The sequence below is a fragment of the Engystomops pustulosus genome, chromosome 3, assembly GCF_040894005.1.
Source record: "Engystomops pustulosus chromosome 3, aEngPut4.maternal, whole genome shotgun sequence".
Lineage (NCBI taxonomy): Eukaryota > Metazoa > Chordata > Amphibia > Anura > Leptodactylidae > Engystomops > Engystomops pustulosus.
The window spans coordinates 8,812,041-8,834,296 of NC_092413.1; the positions used below are offsets into that span (position 1 = coordinate 8,812,041).

The following is a 22,256-nucleotide window of genomic DNA, read 5'->3' on the forward strand; positions in this document are numbered from 1 at the left end:
CGATCTTAGTGAATTGCGGCAGACCTGAATCCTCATCGTACAACGCCCGGCAGGGATCGCGACAGGACGGGTAAGTAAATGTGCCCAAATATGTAGGAAGTCTTTCCAGACTTGTAGGGGCTATAATATTCCTTCTGCCTGGGGCCCCTAACATTCTAACTCCGCCCCTTATTGTAATAATATCTATGTTGTTACAATGTATCACTTGCAATGACTCCTCCTCCTCTGGGGGATCCGGTATTTCCATAGACACGCAGACGGCGGTTCTTGATGATTTCTCGCGCTCTCGTCCTCTCCCGGATAATGAAGTTGTGTCATTGAATAATCGCTGAGATGTAAATGACACTTTTTCAGTAATTGGTTTTAAAATTAATGTCTTAGTATCAATTAACCTGGATGGTAATTGATGAGATCCCCCCTCCCCCGGTGCTCAGATGGATCGGCCTAATGGTTAACATTTATAAGTAATTAATGTTTATGGAGGTCCCCGACTTGTCATATAAAAGCGGGGGCAGCGCTCGGTCAGACTGTACACTGACCGCACTGTACGTAACACCAGACACTTAAAGGGGAAGTCTTATTAATAAGGTCACCTACCGACACAGGAGCACAATGATCCCTCCTAACAGTCCTGTCCTGAACCTGAAAATCCCTTTAAGAAAAACTTACCTAAATTGAAAGATTGTTTAGAATGTGACTTAAAGGGGTTGTCCAGGGGTTGTCTCTGAAAATGCCCTCCAACAGCACTGAAGTGAATGAGGTGTGGATGTCATCCCAACTGTGGACAGATGTGGCGCTGTTATAATAAAAAGTAACCACTTTTCATACCATCGACTATTCCTTAGGTCTGGGTGAAACACAAAATCCCTTTAAGAGGGGCTGACCTCTGTAGTAAGATATTTTAAATTGAAACTTAAAATGTTTATCCAGGTCCTGCTGCATCTGAAATATTATCATGAGAATGTGTTCCTCCATACAGAATAAGTGCCCCCTAGTGGTGGCTGCAGGCAGGATACTACCATGTAGCTGTATACCTCTATACACAGTGAACTCCCCCTAGTGGAGGCTGAAGGTAGGATATTACCATGCAGCTGTATACCTCTATACACAATGAGCTCCCCCTAGTGGAGGCTGAAGGTAGGATATTACCATGCAGCTGTATACCTCTATACACAGTGAGCACTCCCTAGTGGTGGCAGCAGGAAGGAGGAATATTACCATGCAGCTGTATACCTCCATACACAGTGAGCGCCCCCTAGTGGTGGCAGCAGGAAGGCAGGATATTACCATACAGCTGTATACCCCTATACACACTGAGCTCCCCCTAGTGTTGGCTGCAGGCAGGTAGAATATTACCATACAGCTGTATACCTCTATACACAGTGAGCTCCCCCTAGTGGTGGCTGAAGGCAGGCAGAATATTACCATACAGCTGTATACCTCTATACACAGTGAGCGTCCCCTAGTGGTGGCTGAAGGCAGGCAGAATATTACCATACAGCTGTATACCTCTATACACAGTGAGCTCCCCCTAGTGGTGGCTGAAGGCAGACAGGGTATTACCATACAGCTGTATACCTCTATACACAGTGAGCTCCCCCTAGTGGTGGCTGAAGGCAGGCAGAATATTACCATACAGCTGTATACCTCTATACACAGTGAGCGTCCCCTAGTGGTGGCTGAAGGCAGGCAGAATATTACCATACAGCTGTATACCTCTATACACAGTGAGCTCCCCCTAGTGGTGGCTGAAGGCAGGCAGAATATTACCATGCAGCTGTATACCTTTATACACAGTGAGCGCCCCCTAGTGGAGGCAGCAGGAAGGTAGAATATTACCATACAGCTGTATACCTCCATACACAGGGAGCGCCCCCTAGTGGTGGCTGCAGGCAGGATACTACCATGTAGCTGTATACCTCTATAAACAGTGAGCTCCCCCTAGTGGAGGCTGAAGGCAGAATATTACCATACAGCTGTATACCTCTATACACAGTGAGCTTCCCCTAGTGTTGGCCGCAGGCAGGTAGAATATTACCATGCAGCTGTATACCTCTATACACAGTGAGCTCCCCCTAGTGGAAGGTGAAGGCAGAATATTACTATACAGCTGTATACCTCTATACACAGTGAGCTCCCCCTAGTGTTGGCCGCAGGCAGGTAGAATATTACCATGCAGCTGTATACCTCTATACACAGTGAGCTCCCCCTAGTGGAGGCTGAAGGCAGAATATTACCATACAGCTGTATACCTCTATACACAGTGAGCTCCCCCTAGTGTTGGCCGCAGGCAGGCAGAATACTACCATGTAGCTGTATACCTCTATACACAGTGAGCTCCCCCAAGTGTTGGCCGCAGGCAGGTAGAATATTACCATGCAGCTGTATACCTCTATACAAAGTGAGCTCCCCCTAGTGGTGGCAGCAGGCAGGCAGAATATTACCATGCAGCTGTATACCTCTATACACAGTGAGCGCCCCCTAGTGGAGGCTGAAGGCAGGATATTACCATGCAGCTGTATACCTTTATAGACAGTGAGCGCCCCCTAGTGGTGGCAGCAGGAAGGTAGAATATTACCATGCAGCTGTATACCTCTATACACACTGAGCTCCCCCTAGTGGAGCCTGCAGGCAGGATATTACCATGCAGCTGTATACATTTATAGACAGTGAGCTCCCCCTAGTGGTGACTGCAGGCAGGATATTACCATGCAGCTGTATACATTTATAGACAGTGAGCTCCCCCTAGTGGTGACTGCAGGCAGGATATTACCATGCAGCTGTATGCCTTCATACACAGTGACGCCCCCTAGTGGTGGCTGCAGGCAGGCAGAATATTACCATGCAGCTGTATACCTCTATACACAGTGAGCGCCCCCTAGTGGAGGCTGAAGGCAGGATACTACCATGCAGCTGTATACCTTTATACACAGTGAGCGCCCCCTAGTGGTGGCAGCAGGAAGGTAGAATATTACCATGCAGCTGTATACCTCCATACACAGTGAGCTCCCCCTAGTGGTGGCTGCAGGCAGGATATTACCATGCAGCTGTATACATTTATAGACAGTGAGCTCCCCCTAGTGGTGACTGCAGGCAGGATATTACCATGCAGCTGTATGCCTTCATACACAGTGACGCCCCCTAGTGGTGGCTGAAGGCAGGCAGGGTATTACCATACAGCTGTATACCTCTATACACAGTGAGCGCCCCCTAGTGGTGGCTGCAGGCAGGCAGAATATTACCATGCAGCTGTATACCTCTATACACAGTGAGCACCCCGTAGTGGTTGCTGCAGGCAGGCAGAATATTACCATGCAGCTGTATACCTCTATACACAGTGAGCGCCCCCTAGTGGTGGCTGAAGGCAGGATATTACCATACAGCTGTATACCTCCATACACAGTGAGCTTCCCCTAGTGGTTGCAGCAGGAAGGTAAAATATTACCATATAGCTGTATAGATCTATACACAGTGAGCTCCCCCTAGTGGAGGCTGCAGGCAGGATATTACCATACAGCTGTATACCTCTATACACAGTGAGCTCCCCCTAGTGGTGGCTGCAGGCAGGATATTACCATACAGCTGTATACCTCTATACACAGTGAGCGTCCCCTAGTGGAGGCTGAAGGCAGGATATTACCATACAGCTGTATACCTCCATACACAGTGAGCTCCCCCTAGTGGTGGCAGCAGGAAGGTAAAATATTACCATATAGCTGTATACCTCTATACACAGTGAGCGCCCCCTAGTGGAATCTGAAGGCAGGATATTACCATGCAGCTGTATACCTCCATACACAGTCAGCGCCCCCTAGTGGAGGCTGAAGGCAGGATATTACCATACAGCAGTATACCTTCATACACAGTGAGCTCCTCCTAGTGGTGGCTGAAGGCAGGATATTACCATACAGCTGTATACCTCTATACACAGTGAGCTCCCCCTAGTGGTGGCAGCAGGAAGGTAGAATATTACCATAAAGCTGTATACCTCCATACACAGTGAGCTCCCTCTAGTGGAGGCTGCAGGCAGAGTATTACCATACAGCTGTATACCTCTATACACAGTGAGCTCCCCCTAGTGGTGGCTGCAGGCAGGATATTACCATACAGCTGTATACCTCTATACACAGTGAGCTCCCCCTAGTGGTGGCTGCAGGCAGGCAGGATATTACCATGTAGCTGTATACCTCTATACACAGTGAGCTCCCCCTAGTGGAGGCAGGACATTACTATGCAGCTGTATGTCAGTGTATGGAGGCAGTCTCTGTATATAGCAGCACAGCCGAGTTCTCCAGAATAATTCTCAGATTTGTACAATTAATACAGGAAACGCATCACAGATTTACAAGAAACAATTAGATTTCCATTTTGCACAATTTCCAGAAATCCAGTGCTGAGATCTTCCGGGAGCGGCGGAGGTGAGGGCCCGGGGGCCGGATGCTCACACGCTGCGCCGCACGGTCACGACTCCACATAAAAATGTGCATTTTAATCCCGGAGTTTTTTAAGCCCCAGTGAACACTTAACTTTTTTTTGGGCTTTAGCCAATGGTGACTGAAGGTCAGAGGTCACCCAGGAAAGGGGGAGGGGGAGGGACTTTGTCACAAGGACTAAAGATGGAAGATGATGGAAACATTTTGGGACTTGTAAGACTCAGCAGATGTTGAGCCACTGTGTCACCAAACTGGTTTTGACTTCCCTTGAAAAACAGAAGGAGGAGCTATGTGGCAGATGATTGGACAGAGCTCAGAGCACAGCAGTGTGAGGACATGTGCTGTAATCCTGGAATTTATATCCATATTTTACAGCAACAGAGACATATTTATGCTTACACATATCTCCAGGGAATATACCTAACATTGTATATAGAAGGGAGGTGTTCTGGGGCAACTCAAAGTACACAGAGCACAGCAGTGTGAGGACACTTCAATAAGCTACAAATTTGGAATATAAATCCATTTTCCAAAGTCCTGCTTCTACTATCAACTTGTACAAAGGTCTGATTAAACAAGGCTGATACTTAGCACTTTATCCCTAGGGAAGGGTTGGCGCTGCAGCTTTATGCACAGAGCACAGCAGTGTGAGGACATGCTCCGTTTGCCTTTGTAGAAGCCACAATCCTGAAATATAAATCCATATATCACAGTCCTCCTGCTACTAACAATAGACAAAGGTCTGATTACACATATCTGCAGGGATAATACCCAACTCTAGCTGCCAAGAGCAGAGAGCACAGCAGTGTGAGGATACTTCCCCAGTACAATCCTGGAATATAAATCCATATATCACAGTCCTGCAGCTACTAACAACATACACAAAGGTCTGATTACACACCTCTCCAAGGACAATACCCAACACTAGCTGCACGGAGAACAGAGCACAGCAGTGTGAGGACACTTCCCCAGTGCAATCCTGGAATATAAATCCATATATCACAGCTCTGCTTCTACTAACAACATACACAAAGGTCTGATTACACATCTCTCCAGGGACAATACCCAACACTGGCTGTAAAGAGCACAGGAGTGTGAGGAAACACATTGGGGGTCATTTACTAAGGGCCCGATTCGCGTTTTCCCGACGTGTTACCCGAATATTTCCGATTTGCGCCGATTGTACCTGAATTGCCCCGGGTTTTTGGCGCACGCGATCGAATTGTGGCGCATCGGCGCCGGCATGCGCGCGACAGAAATCGGGGGGGCGTGGCCGAACGAAAACCCGACGTATTCGGAAAAACCGCCGCATTTAAAAAAAAAATTGTGTCGCGAAAATTTCACTCACCTTCATCCTGGATAGGCCGGTGTATTTCGAGGCATTCCAGCGGACTTCAGCGCAGCAGCGCCACCTGGTGGACGGCGGAGGAACTGCTTTGATGAATCCCGGCCGGACCCGAATCCAGTGCAGAGAACGCGCCGCTGGATCGCGAACGGACCGGGTAAGTAAATCTGCCCCATTGAGTGAACTAGGAGAAACTACAAGCAAGCACCATAAATCCATTTTTCACAGTCCTGCTGCTACTACACAAAGGTCAGATTACACATTTCTCCAGGGACAATACATAACACTGGCAGCAGAGAGCACAGAGCACAGCAGTGTGAGGTCTGATTACACATCTCTCCAGGGACAATACATAACACTGGCTGCAGAGAGCACAGAGCACAGCAGTGTGGGGTCTGACTACACATCTCTCCAGGGACAATACATAACACTGGCTGCAGAGAGCACAGAGCACAGCAGTGTGAGGTCTAATTACACATCTCTCCAGGGACAATACATAGCATTGGCTGCAGAGAGCACAGAGCACAGCAGTGTGAGGTCTGATTACACATCTCTCCAGGGACAATACATAACACTGGCTGCAGAGAGCACAGAGCACAGCAGTGTGAGGTCTGATTACACATCTCTCCAGGGACAATACATAACACTGGCTGCAGAGAGCACAGAGCACAGCAGTGTGAGGTCTGATTACACATCTCTCCAGGGACAATACATAACACTGGCTGCAGAGAGCACAGAGCACAGCAGTGTGAGGTCTGATTACACATCTCTCCAGGGACAATACATAACACTGGCTGCAGAGAGCACAGAGCACAGCAGTGTGAGGTCTGATTACACATCTCTCCAGGGACAATACATAACACTGGCTGCAGTCTGTGTGGTCAGTCCTGCTGATGGTTTCCCTTAAATGGAAAGAATTCATTTGAGTAACAAGTTGACTTTTCTTCCTCTTTGGTTGAGGATGTAACATGTCACTTTCCTCCTGTTGGTGTCACCCGGAGCCGGGATGTTAGGACACCACCACTTATTCCTGGGATCAGTGAGATTAGCCTCCTCTTCCTCCTCCTCCGGCCCATCATGTCATGAATCTCCGTTAGTTAATTGGAAATAAATCTCCAGCAGTAATTAGCAGATGTGACATTATTGACAATCTAATTCACTACTAATCAGCTCCAGGGGATAGATGTGACCGCACAGGAGCGGCTCGCCGGGTATCCTCCACGTTGGGGGTACATGGGGGGAGGGTGAAGGTTACATCGTAATTGCCTCCAATTACTACCAATGAGTCAGAGGCAGTCGTTAATGTAAATTCAATTAATGTAAAGGGCATTAATTAGCTGCTTATACAAAGTGACCAATCAGAGCGAGTGTAAAGAGACTGATCGGCCCCTGGAGAGGATGAGATCAATTTATAAAGACCACAAACTATTTCCTGTAGCTGAATTATATCACTTTATCCAGCTTTCCACAGACCCTGAGGGGGAAACACAGGAGCAGGAGGAGTCACTGTGTACATACATGACTTTTGATAGCAGGTGGAGTTATCCTTTACCCCATGAGGTCATACTATAGGGTCAGTGACCCCTTAGTGCTGCCTATGGACAGGAGGTGGAGTTATCCTTTACCCCATGAGGTCATACTATAGGGTCAGTAACCCCTTAGTGCTGCCTATGGACAGGAGGTGGAGTTATCCTTTACCCCATGAGGTCGTACTATAGGGTCAGTGACCCCTTAGTACTACCTATGGATACCAGGTGGAGTTATCCTTTACCCCATGAGGTCATACTATAGGGTCAGTGACCCCTTAGTGCTGCCTATGGATACCAGGTGGAGTTATCCTTTACCCCATGAGGTCGTACTATAGGGTCAGTGACCCCTTAGTGCTACCTATGGATACCAGGTGGAGTTATCCTTTACCCCATGAGGTCATACAATAGGGTCAGTGACCCCTTAGTGCTACCTATGGATACCAGGTGGAGTTATCCTTTACCCCATGAGGTCATACTATAGGGTCAGTGACCCCTTAGTGCTACCTATTGATACCAGGGGGAGTTATCCTTTACCCCATGAGGTCATACAATAGGGTCAGTGACCCCTTAGTGCTACCTATGGATACCAGGTGGAGTTATCCTTTACCCCATGAGGTCATACTATAGGGTCAGTAACCCCTTAGTGCTACCTATGGATACCAGGTGGAGTTATCCTTTACCCCATGAGGTCATACTATAGGGTCAGTAACCCCTTAGTGCTACCTATGGATACCAGGTGGAGTTATCCTTTACCCCATGAGGTCATACAATAGGGTCAGTGACCCCTTAGTGCTGCCTATGGACAGCAGGTGGAGTTATCCTTTACCCCATGAGGTCATACTATAGGGTCAGTGACCCCTTAGTGCTGCCTATGGACAGGAGGTGGAGTTATCCTTTACCCCATGAGGTCATACTATAGGGTCAGTAGGCTACTTTGATGACCCCAAGGATTTCAGCCGTGGAAAGATGAAGGTGTAATATGGGGGCCCTGGGGATAGAAGTTGGGGTTCTCCATGATGTGACACTGTAGGGTCTCCCCGGTGGGGTCCCCCTGTCGTCAGCCCCCATTCTTCTCCCATCTGCGGCTGATTCCAGGATAAAGCGGAGTTTCCGGTGTTTCCGGCTCCTGACATCCATCACACACTAATGGACAATCTCCTGCAGGAAGAAGACGGATTGCGCCGCGTTTTATGGACAAGACGAAAAATCTCCCAACGCTCTCAAGTAATCTGTTAATGGCCGGGATAATGCGGAGCGGAATGACTGCTGCATGAAATCACCTCCAGAGCTGTCACTCAGCGATGCACCGCGCCGCACAACTCCACATCCATTACCAGAATATACATCACTAATAATCAGGGATCTATCCCAAAATAATCCCCCAGCCGTCACCTGACATATACACATCAGCAGGGGCGACCCCACAGACTGCAGCCAGTGCTACGTAATGTGCCGGGAGGGATGTGTAATCAGACTTTTCTGTATGATGTTAGTAGCAGCAGGACTGTGATATATAGATTTATATTCCAGGATTGTACTCACACTGCTGTGCTCTGTGCTCTCTGCATCCAACAATATTTATTATCCCTGGAGAGATGTGTAATCAGCCCTTTGTGTATGTTGTTAGTAGCAGCAGGACTGTGATATATGGATTTATAGTCCAGGATTGTACTTGGGGGAGGGGGGTGTTCTCACACTGCTGTGCTCTGTGCTCTCTGCAGCCAACAATATTTATTGTCCCTGGAGAGATGTGTAATCAGCCCTTTGTGTATGTTGTTAGTAGCAACTGGACTGTGAAATTATGGTTTTGGATTTATAGTCCAGGATTGTACTTGGGGGGCTTGTCCTCACACTGCTGTGCTCTGTGCTCTCTCTAGCCAATGTTAGGTCTAGAGAGATGTGTAATCAGACCTTTGTATATGTTGTTAGTAGCAGCAGGATGGTTATAAATAGATTAATAATCCAGTATTGTACTAGGGGCGTATCCTCACACTGTTCTGCTCTGTGCTCTCTGCAGCCAGTGATAGATATGGACCATGAAAAGTTGTATGTTATTAGTAGCAGCAGAACAGTGAAAATGATTTATATGCCAAGTCCTAGAGGTGTATCCTCACACTGCTGTGCTCTGAACTTTCACTGCTGTTATGTTCCACAAAGCCTTTCCTCCTTGGTTTGAGCAAATTCTGCATTATTCAATCCTCTACAGCCACTGGGGATCCTTGCATCCAACAGATAAGATTTTCAGGACCCTCCCATCTTCCTCTAGGTTGTCTTCTGCTACACCTCTGTCTCCATTTTTGGTTTAGAGCCTGAGCCCAATGGAGGATCCCCTGGTGGTTCAGTCCAACAGTGTCTACAGCTTTTACTCAGAGCAGAAGGGAGAGTTGTAGAGCAGTTCAATGTAATGTCTAGAGCAATGATGGCTAACCTATGGCACTGGTGCCAGAGGTGGCACTCGGAGCCCTTTCTGTGGGCACTCAGGCCATCACCAGAGATGACTCCAGGTATCTTCCTGCAGTCCCAGACAGCCCAGGACTTGCTGTACACAGAGCTATTTTAAAGTGACAGCGCTACCTGGGACTATTTTCTGCTTTATTGGTGTCCTCAGGGGCTGGTATCAACGAAAACTGTGACAGAGAAGGGAGTATAAATCACAAATTACATTTCTGTGTGGGCACTTTGTGATAAATAAGTGGGGCTTGGTAGTAGTTTGGGCACTCGGCCTCTAAAAGGTTTGCCATCACTGGTCTAGAGTAATAATCCTGGTGGTCTAGAGTTGCAGTGTCACTAATATTAAGATTCCTGGTGCTTTTAATTGTCTTGGCTTTAATTCAACCTGGTTGGTCTGGGGTGGTGATAGGGTTAATGGTAATAATTGTGTAGACCGGATACAACTGTAACAGCTATGTACATGATTACAGACACCAGGGGCGTAACTACAGTGGTAGCAGCCATAGCAGCTGCTATGGGGCCCACAGCGTCAGGGGGGCCCCATCATCCAAACTTACAAACTAAAGAATGGAGGATGTGCCCCATTATATACAAATTATGCTGCACATTGTACAACATAATATGTGTATGACATACGTGTGATGTATATATGCTGCATATGTATGATGTGTAACTGTAACTCACATTTGTCAGTATATAAATATGCATATTTTTTAAGGGGGAAGGAGGGCCCCATTCAGAAGTCTGCTATGGGGCCCTGCCTCTCCCAATTACGCCACTGACAGGCACTAAATTGAAACAAGAGAGTTATTCACTGACAGCAAGCAATGGCGAAGAATTGGAAAATAAGGTTCATATAAGCAGATCTACCATCACAATCCATCCTGATAAACCCGGGACATTACTCATAGATCCAGGCACCGGGACTGCGGCATCTTTTTATATTTCTTATCCATGGCCTCCTTCCTTCTAAAATCAACTTTTAAAACTATGCTAATGAGCCTAAAGTGCTCTAGATGTGTTACCAGAGCCCCTCCGTGCTGTAGCTTCACAGGCTGTTACACTGTGCAGGCACACTTTTCCCTCCCTCTGCTTGTAATCTTACACAGCGGAAGGGTAAGTGCTCCTGTAACTGCTTCACACAGTGTAACAGCCTGTGAAGCTACAGCCCTTCAAACGCATTAGCATAATTATAAAAAATTATTTATTTATTTTTTTAAGGAGGCCATTGGTAACAAATATAAGCAGATACCACAGCCCCGGTGCCTGGATCTATAAGTGTCCATGGTTTATTATGATGGATTTTGATGGTAGCTTTCCCTTAAAGGGGTCTTTTAATCCCTTTAAGGGGGCTATAGTATGGGGCACAAGGGGCTTGCAGTTTGTAGATTTGCTGATTTTAGAGCGTTACAGAGAATCAGTCCCCGGGGATCAGACATTTATTAAATGGAAAATCCCTTTAACCAGTTAAAGTCCACAGTCAGCAGTCCTATGAAAGTGAGTTATAAGGGTCCAGGTCATGTGATTGAATCCTGTAAGACTGATCCAATTATTCCCGATCACATTGGAGCCGCAGCCTCCGCATCACCCTCCATATTCCATCTCTTCCCAGGAAAACCTTCCCCGTCCTCTGCTGGAGCCCTTCCAATAAAACCATCGGAAATCGTTATCATTTTATATGAAAGCTCCAAAACCCATAACCCCCTGGATGAGGCGGATCTGCGGACACCCGGGCACATGTACAGGACATGCAGAACACAAAGAACCGCAGAGTCCGACACCCGGACCTACAAGGTGAAGCAAGGTCACACGGGGGGGGGGGGGGAGGTATTATTCTAGGACTAATCAGCAGGTGTCACCATATCAAGTGTCATGTATGGTCCCTGGAGAGATGTGCAATCAGACCTTTGTGTATGATGTTAGTAGCAGCAGGACTGTGATACGTGGATTTATATTCCAGGATTGTACTGGGGGTGTGTCCTCACACTGCTGTGCTCTGTGCTCTCTGCAGCCAGTGTTATGTATTGTCCCTGGAGAGATGTGTAATCAGACCGCAGTGTATGATGTTAGTAGCAGCAGGACTGTGATATATAGATTTATACTTCAGGACAGCACTGGGAGTGTGTCCTCACACTGCTGTGCTCTTATCTCTGTGCACTGAGCAGCGCCACAGCTCCTCCCCTTGTCAAAATGCTTTCATTGTGCATCAAACACAATAAAAAGACTGTTTTGGGGAGATATAACGGCCTGTGAATATTCCACATCTCTCCAGGGACAATGCCTACCACCGGCTGTAGTCTGCATGGGCACACCTGCTGACAGGTTCCCTAAGGACAGCCTTGAGATGTAATATAAAGCAAGAGTTAATGGGTGACTCCTCATCATGAGCCAGTAGGGTTTCTTTGGTGGCCTGTGACCCCTCGATACTATTTAGGGGTTATGACCCTAACAGGGCACTGCCCCCCAGTTTTCTATACGCCCCCCTCAACCACTACAAGCTGCTACCCTGATTATTACACCACTGAATACTAAATCTAGATTGATTGGAAGTCACCAGTAGGGGGCAGCATATTGCATTACAGCAGAGGGTGGCACATGTACCTGAGGTGCTATGCCCATGTACTGGCTGGGTACATGCATGCTCCACCAAACTCCTCCCATCCATCAGCAATGAAGCCTCAAGGTTCTCCTGAGAAGAGACAGTGGGATTAACCCCTTCAGCCTCAGCTATTCCTCTAGAGGAGATCCAGGCCTGGTTCTTGGAAGAGGTCCATCCGGAGCAATTGATATAATGGTGCCCCTAGTGCATTGTGCAGGAACTACATTCTACAGCCACCATCCCGACAACAAGTAGAAGTTTTGTTACAATGTGAATTTCCCCATCAATGTAGAAAAACTATATAGAAGTGGGAGCTGCTTATATCACAGGCTGCCCCCGCCCCGGAGCAAGTATGAGCCAAATCTATTACACAATACCCCTCCCCCCCTCTATATGTATACATTACACTAATACACACCTTCAATTAGTGTCAAGTAATCCTTCCGAAAGAAGAGTCAGGCAGGTAGAAGGTCCTGACAGCACAGACCCCCAGAGATCTGCTCATAGACAGGGCTGTTAATTGGATGACCCCCTTTAAATACATTATTGACAACGAACCTGACACCAAACAGAACAAAATCCATTAAAAGGGCAGGTGGACGTTTGCTGCAGCAGTGAAGTTAATGGGTTAAGTGTCAAGTTAAGGTTGTCGGCTCTTGTGCGCAGGACCCTCACTCTGTTGTTACTTTGTGTCTTCATTTTATCTGTACAGCGCTACGGAATATGATGGCGCTACAGAAGGACAGATGTATCGTTATAATAGATAGACAGATGTATCGTTATAATAGACAGGCACATGTATTGTTATAATTCACGACAATAACACGGACTGGATACAACTGATACAATGTAACACAAATAGGGAAATTATAGGAACTTGTTTGCAGTAATGTATCCAAGACCCTCATTGTACATTGTATTGGTCTTCTCCCTGGGTCTACAGATAGGGGGAGGGGGGGGGGGGGGATATAGTGCACAGCGACTGCATGAAAAAGGAACAATGTGGGGCGCCCCAAGAGTTTCAAAATCCTTTGGTTGCAAACATAATGGGGCTCATTTACTAAGCTCCGTGCGCCAGTTTTCTGTCGGACTTTGCAGGTTCTTTTTAATGTATATAAGACATGTATAGGTAAATAAGAAGTGTCCGCGCCATATTTGTGTCACACGAGAGCTTTTTGTGGTGTGGCTGCACTAGTCATCATGTGACACAAATTAGGGGGGTTCCGGTGCTCAGTCAGACCGTCCGACAGAAATGTGTAGCACGCCCCATGTTAAAGGTGGACCAAAAAAAAATTGGTGCCCTCTGTCGGAGAAGTGCAGGGGGCGCCAGATTCATGAAGAACGTGCACCAGGAATCCTGAATCCGGCGCCCCCTGCACACCACACAGGTAACTGCACATAGTACACACAGCACATAGTACACACTGCACATAGTACACACTGCACATAGTACACACTGCACATAGTATACCCTGCACATAGTACACCCTGCACATAGTACACACTGCACATAGTACACACTGCACATAGTACACACTGCACATAGTACACACTGCACATAGTACACACTGCACATAGTACACACTGCACATAGTACACACCGCACATAGTACACACCGCACATAGTACACACCGCACATAGTACACACCGCACATAGTACACACCGCACATAGTACACACCGCACATAGTACACACCGCACATAGTACACACTACACATAATACACCCTGCACATAGTACACCCTGCACATAGTACACCCTGCACATAGTACACCCTGCACATAGTACACCCTGCACATAGTACACACTGCACATAGTACACCCTGCACATAGTACACACTGCACATAATACACCCTGCACATAGTACACCCTGCACATAGTACACCCTGCACATAGTACACACTGCACATAGTACACACTGCACATAGTACACCCTGCACATAGTACACCCTGCACATAGTACACACTGCACATAGTATACCCTGCACATAGTACACCCTGCACATAGTACACACTGCACATAGTACACACTGCACATAGTACACACTGCACATAGTACACACTGCACATAGTACACACTGCACATAGTATACCCTGCACATAGTACACACTGCACATAGTACACACTGCACATAGTATACCCTGCACATAGTACACACTGCACATAGTACACACTGCACATAGTACACACTGCACATAGTACACACTGCACATAGTACACACTGCACATAGTACACACTGCACATAGTACACACTGCACATAGTACACACTGCACATAGTATACCCTGCACATAGTACACCCTGCACATAGTACACACTGCACATAGTACACACTGCACATAGTACACACTGCACATAGTACACACCGCACATAGTACACACTACACATAATACACCCTGCACATAGTACACCCTGCACATAGTACACCCTGCACATAGTACACACCGCACATAGTACACCCTGCACATAGTACACACTGCACATAGTACACACTGCACATAGTACACCCTGCACATAGTACACACTGCACATAATACACCCTGCACATAGTACACCCTGCACATAGTACACCCTGCACATAGTACACCCTGCACATAGTACACACTGCACATAGTACACCCTGCACATAGTACACCCTGCACATAGTACACCCTGCACATAGTACACACTGCACATAGTACACACCGCACATAGTACACACCGCACATAGTACACACCGCACATAGTACACCCCGCACATAGTACACACCGCACATAGTACACACCGCACATAGTACACACTGCACATAGTACACACTGCACATAGTACACACTGCACATAGTACACCCTGCACATAGTACACACCGCACATAGTACACCCTGCACATAGTACACACTGCACATAGTACACACTGCACATAGTACACCCTGCACATAGTACACACTGCACATAATACACCCTGCACATAGTACACCCTGCACATAGTACACCCTGCACATAGTACACCCTGCACATAGTACACACTGCACATAGTACACACTGCACATAGTACACCCTGCACATAGTACACCCTGCACATAGTACACACTGCACATAGTATACCCTGCACATAGTACACACCCCCTGCGCATAGTACACACTGCACATAGTACACACTGCACATAGTACACACTGCACATAGTACACACCGCACATAGTACACACTGCACATAGTACACCCTGCACATAGTACACACTGCACATAGTACACACCGCACATAGTACACACTGCACATAGTACACACCGCACATAGTACACCCCGCACATAGTACACACCGCACATAGTACACACCGCACATAGTACACACTGCACATAGTACACACTGCACATAGTACACACTGCGCTGCTCTTAGTAAATGTGCCCCATTCTTCATACGTTTCACACCAAAAAAATCTGCAAGATTCTACCAAAAAATCTCCAGACTCGGCTTTCCATTTCTATATTATATACTGACACAGAATCCCATCCTGTTACTTACACGGAGCCCCCCACCTTTGCATGACTGTTGCCCCCCACCTGTGCATGACTGCTGCCCCCGGTGATGGTCACCCATCTCAGTAATGGGGAGACATCCAAGACCACCTCCCCTATTCTGCGCCTTCTATTGTGTATTGAACAGATAAGATAAGACGGGGAACATCACATTTGTGGGGCTGGAGTTGGTTGATCTGCAGGACATACAGGGGTCCAGTAAATTCTCTTGTTGTCTCTGCCCCCTAGAGGTCAAGGTCTGTACTGCAGACACAGTATAGCCCCGGTCCTATCATGCTTGACTCTATGATTGTGGGACATGAGAAGATACAACTCTCAGCATTCAATGGTACAGACATGCTGGGAGTTGTAGTTTCCCTATAGGTGGACAGTCACAGGTTAGAGGTGGATTTATATAGGGACAGATATTTATTCATTTAATAGAAGATGATATGATGTCTATAAAAATCTTTGTTACATTGGACCAAAATACTGAGCTCTGCTACATCCATCACTGCTGTATATAACCTCTATGGATGGCTATGACACTATAGACACATAGAACTCTGCTACTCCTGACACACCCAGCACCGCTGCATCCATGTATTATTATATTAAGCAGATTCCAGGAAACTAAACATTCAAATTTGCATTATACACATTATACATGACTGCAGAGAACACTACATTATACATACAATGATCTGAAACATTGAGATGCCAATATCCTCTGTGTTATATAGAGAGCAGCTGAGCTCTGCTACATGGAGACTGTGTGTGTTATATAGAGAGCAGCTGAGCTCTGCTACATGGAGACTCTGTGTTATAGAGAGAAGCTGAGCTCTGCTACATGGAGACTCTGTGTGTGTTATATAGAGAGAAGCGAAGCTACATGGAGACTCTGTGTGTTATATAGAGAGAAGCTGAGCCCTGCTACATGGAGACTCTGTGTGTGTTATATAGAGAGAAGCGAAGCTACATGGAGACTCTGTGTTATAGAGAGAAGCTGAGCTCTGCTACATGGAGACATTGTGTGTGTTATATAGAGAGAAGCTGAGCTCTGCTACATAGAGACACTGTTATATAGAGAACAGTTGATTTACATGGAGACTCTGTGTTTTATATGGAGAGCAGCTGAGCTACATGGAGGCTCTATGTGTTATATAGAGAACAACTGAGGTACATGGAGACCAGTGTGTTATATAGAGAGCAGCTGAGCTCTTTTACGTGGAGAGTGTGTTATATAGAGAGCAAATGAGCTCTGCTACATGGAGACTCGGTGTGTTATATAGAGAGCAGCTGAACTACATGGAGACTCTATGTGTTCTATAAAGATAAGCTGAGCTACATGGAGACCAGTGTGTTATATAGAGAGCAGTTGAGCTACATGGAAACTCTGTGTGTGAAGTATAGAGCCCCCCAGACCCTCCATCTGAGAGTTAACTCCTTCTAGGATGTCTTTATAGAATATAAGACGAAAATAGAGAATGGGGAAAATGAGGCAAAAAAATTAAATAAAAGGAAGAGAAAAAGAAGCAGAGGAATTAGTAGGGGAGGGATAGGAAGAAAAGAAGAATTGGGAGAAGTGGAAGTGAAAGAAGCAGGGAAAGAAGAAGAGGAGGCGGAGAGGCAAGGGATCAAGGGAGATGAAGAGGGGGAATAAAGTCAGAAAGACATGGAAGAAGAAGAAGTGGAAAAAGAAAGGGAAGAATACCTGGAAATTAAAGAGGAATAAATGGAATGGCAAGAAGAAGATGAAGAAAGATATGGGGAGAAGAGACAGAAAAAGAGAAAAAGGAAAAGAAGAATTGGAGGAGGAAGATAAAGAGTAATATGGGGAATAAGAGATAGAGAGAAGGAAGGTGAGGAGGAGTGTGGGAAAGGGGGAGGAAGAAAATGGGAGGTAAAAGAGGAAAAAGTTGGATTGAGAAGTGACAGGGAAGAATGGAAAGAAGAGAAGGAAGGAAAAGAAGAATAGAGAAAGGTACAGGAATGGGAAGAGAGAGAGAGATAGAGAGAAGAAGAGAGGAATGGTGAGAATGAGGAATAAAGGAATTAGATGAAGAGTTGGATGTATTAGGAGAAAGATGGGGACGGAAAGAAGGAGACAAAAGAGGAAGATTACAATATGAAATAAGGAAAGAGGACGCACTGGATCACGTCCTTATAGTAACTACAACCACAATAAAAGTCCTACAACTTGTCCCACTCCTCCGCCTGAGACATCTCCTAGGACCCTGCGCCATTATAATGTACAGTACATGCCCACACAGGGGCAATAACCAACCCCCACACACATCTCTGGGGTAGGTACTCAATGTCCACCAGGAAATAGATGTGATGATCCTTCAGGATTGAGACATATCAGTGTCACTTACCCTTGCGCAGGATCTGGAACATTAATCTTGGCTGAGACGCACCAAGGGCAGCAGATAAGATGTCCTCTCTGCCAGGGAAGGTTGCAGACCTTTGGGGCATGAGTCTAATCCTTAACCTGCCCTCCTTAGACTCCAGCCACCAGCTGAACAGCTCGGTCAGGTTAAACTCCAGCCTCCTCTTGAGAACAGAACTCGGAAGGTCTTCTCGTTGGCCCTCATTACTCAGGTTCTTACCATCCTCCAGGGTCCTTGGTTCCCAACCTACTCCACATCCATCCCTGACAAGATCTCCCCCTACTTCCACCAGTAGCTGCTTGGACCTGCGGAGACTCTTCAGTGTCCCAGCTTTCAGGACCTTGGACAGAGGAGCAGGCTGGGGTCTGGCTGACAGCTGCTCCTTCTTCAGATGTCCATATGGGTGAGGTCCAGCAGCACCCTCAGCCAGGGACTCCACCAGAGGTCCACAGTCCAGCACCAAGCTGGAGGTCGCCTGGAAGTTGATGCTTGCTGCTCCTGCAGGAAACAGACCCAGTAGATCCCTCAAGGAGTTCCTAAAAGCTGCAGGGATGACAAAGTCCACAGCCAGGTTTTTCCTTTTCATCCTGGTGAAGCTGGGTTCCCTTGGACCTTGATAGCCCCGACTGTAAGCTCTTTGGGCTGAGCTTTTCTCCAGAGATAAGCAGTATCCTAAAACACACAACACAATAGCCAAACATGATAGGAGACAATCCTGGGGTCTCATAGTGGTCTGCAGGGGATGTAGGCTTCTCTAGGAGCTTCTGCCAAGTTGACCACCTCCTGGTATCTTCTCCCTGGGGTTGGAAATTACATGGGGTATCTTCTGTGGAGGTTGTGTTCCTGGATGGTTATATCCTTACATGCATCATGGTCCTTAGTCTGAGAAGATGTGAAGGTGTCTGGAAGACTTGTAGGTCCCTCAGCCTGCTCCTCACATGCAGGGGAGCTCTCAGTAGACTGGCATGCTGTCTGTCTCCTAGTGATACTACACTAAGGCTGCTCTTTTCTGAAAGTGCTGAACAGATTCAGGATTCCTGGGTCTTCCCCAATGTAATTCTCTGTCTTGCTGCAGCCTCTGACTGCCACCCTCTGGAGGAGCTGCAGAACTCCTCCACTATCCAGCAGAACCTTCTTCTCAGAGATGCTGCTCCCTCCAAGCATCACATTATAGGCATCAGATGGCACAGGTGATGTCAGCTCCAAGCCCATGCCCAATCAGGAGTCCTATGCAGATCAGAGGAGGGATGGAGGGTATCATAGCCAGACATGTCATGGATCTGCAGGCGCTCGGCATGGACAGGGATTGTCTGCTTGGATGATCACACAGAGACGCTGCAGCCTGGGGACTGTGGAGTGAATTCCAGATTGCTAAATATTTGATGCCTTGTATGGGGGGGAGAGGGTGTTACTTATTGCTTTGGGACCCCACGGCCATGAAACTGGTGACTCAGTATCTGTGTGTATCTCATGAGTATTGAGAGTCATTGCTCCATTACTTGTACAGTCTGTAGACTTTTACACATGAAGGTAACAATTAAAGGGGTCTCCCGGGTAGCGCTGATGTTTACTTCATTATGTCATGTTCATTATGTGATTTCCAAAGCTACCAAGCAGTTCATAAGTCAACTGCAGGTTGTCCACGGCGGCTTAGTGGTTAACACTAAAGCCTTGCAGCGCTGGGGTCCTGGATTCAAGTCCCAGGGTCAACATCTGCAAAGAGTTTGTATGTTCTCTCTGTGTTTGCGTAGGTTTCCTCTGGGTCCTCCGGTTTCCTCCCACACTCCAAAACATCCTGTTAGGTTGATAAGATTGTGAGCCCCATTGGGGACAGGGACTGATGTGACAAGCTCTGTGCATGCGCTGCGTAATCTTTGTGCGCTATATAAAGGAATTACTATTAATAAGATGAAAATCATGACTACTTTCTTCCAAAAACAGAGCCACACCTGACCATGGTCCGTGCTGGTATTGCAGCTCTGCTTATTGAAATGATAGGAGCTGAATTGCAATACCTTGCACTACCCATAGCCAAGAGTGGCGCTGTTTTTGGAAGAATGCAACCGTGCTTTTTACCCACCGCAAGACCCCTTTCATTAATCCAAAATATATCCATTTTATGGGATAAACAATAAACAAAATAAGTGCCAATAAAATACCATCAATAACCACAACGCATCCAATAAAAAACAAGCCCCCACATAGCTGTCCGCAGAAAAAAAACATGACAGACACAAAAAAATTAGAATTTTATTGTGAAAAAAGTGGTAAAAGTGAAAAAAAATTAAAAATATCTAGCATCAACTTTATTTTCAGATATGCAGAGACTTGATTATATGGAAAAAAATATCTTTTAGGACTAATCATAACACCTGCTACTGGCTGAACAATTAGTCTTGGGGCTTATAGGTTCAGTTATCTCAGAAACCCCTTTAATCAAAACTTCCAGTACATAATAAGTCTCCCAAGTTGGGGCCATTGAAAAATACAACTTGTCCTACAAAAAACAAGCCCCATGTGACTTCACTCATGTAAAAGTTAGAGATAAGGCGTTCAATAAGTTGAAAGAAAAAAAAAAATGACTGCTCTGAAAGGTCAAACTTGTGGTAGTAAGGGGTTAAGTCGGGGTCAGGTGTAACATAAAGCGAGCACCGCTAGTCGTGTGTGACGGGGAGTGGCCGGCGTTTTGCTGTATCTCGTACATTTTCTACTCTTGGAAGAAATAAATGGCAATTTCTGAAAATAAATGGCAGCGGCGAGTGATTTCCTATAAAACATAAGGACGTTTTCACCTTGACAGTAAAGACTCTTCCCTTAATGAATGTGCATATTTACTTAGCGGACCTCCAGTCACTGCCATAAAACGCCACGCCGAGACGTCGGTCAGGACTTAAGAGGCGACTATTTCATTATTTTTTACTTCCAGGTCCCTATAACTCGAAATCTGCACTGAATCTAATGTACAACACATTGAGGAGTCATGGGGGAGGAGTCAGGATTTAATGGGAAGGGGTCAAGAGAAGAAACTATGTATTTTTCGGACATATGGGTGACTCTGTGTCTACAGGATGATTTCTGAGAGAAGAAGAGAGGAGGACAACTACCTGACACACAGTAACGGAAGAAGTAGAAGAAGTCAGGAGGAAAAGTATCTGACACGCGGTAACGGAAGAAGTAGAACAAGTCAGGAGGAAAAGTATCTGACACAAAGTAACAGAAGAAGTCAGGAGGAAAACTATCTGGCACACAGTGACGGAAGAAGTCAAAGAAGTCAGGAGGAGAACTATCTGTCACACAGTAACGGAAGAAGTAGAAGAAGTCAGGAGGGAAAATATCTGACACCCAGTAACGGAAGAAGAAGAAGTCAGGAGGAAAACTATCTGACACAAAGTAACAGAAGAAGTCAGGAGGAAAACTATCTGGCACACAGTAACGGAAGAAGTAGAAGAAGTCAGGAGGGAAAATATCTGACACGCGGTAACGGAAGAAGTAGAACAAGTCAGGAGGAGAAAAATCTGACACAAAGTAACAGAAGAAGTCAGGAGGAAAACTATCTGGCACACAGTGACGGAAGAAGTCAAAGAAGTCAGGAGGAGAACTATCTGGCACACAGTAACGGAAGAAGTCGAAGAAGTCAGGAGGAGAACTATCTGGCACACAGTAACGGAAGAAGTAGAAGAAGTAAGAAGGGAAACTATCTGACACACAGTAACGGAAGAAGAAGAAGTCATGAGGAAAGCTCCCTGGCACGCAGTAACGGAAGAAGAAGAAGAAGAAGAAGTCATGAGGAAAACTCCCTGGCACACAGTAACGGAAGAAGAAGAAGAAGTCATGAGGAAAGCTCCCTGGCACACAGTAACGGAAGAAGAAGAAGAAGTAAGAAGTAAGAAGGGAAACTATCTGGCACACAGTAACGGAAGAAGTAGAACAAGTCATGAGGAAAGCTCCCTGGCACACAGTAACGGAAGAAGTAGAAGAAGTAAGAAGGGAAACTATCTGACACACAGT

The 22,256-nt window shown here is 46.4% G+C and overlaps 1 protein-coding gene across 1 annotated transcript in view; it reads right to left on the bottom strand.

Moving 5' to 3' along the window:
- The window catches only part of ALK (ALK receptor tyrosine kinase), a 566,624-nt gene extending 547,204 nt beyond the window's left edge, over positions 1–19,420 (bottom strand). Inside the window, exon 1 of the mRNA XM_072139971.1 lies at positions 18,234–19,420. Coding sequence (XP_071996072.1) covers positions 18,234–18,975 — 742 coding nt within the window. The 5' untranslated portion in view covers positions 18,976–19,420. The remainder of the gene's footprint in view (positions 1–18,233) is intronic.
- Positions 19,421–22,256: the final 2,836 nt, after the last annotated feature.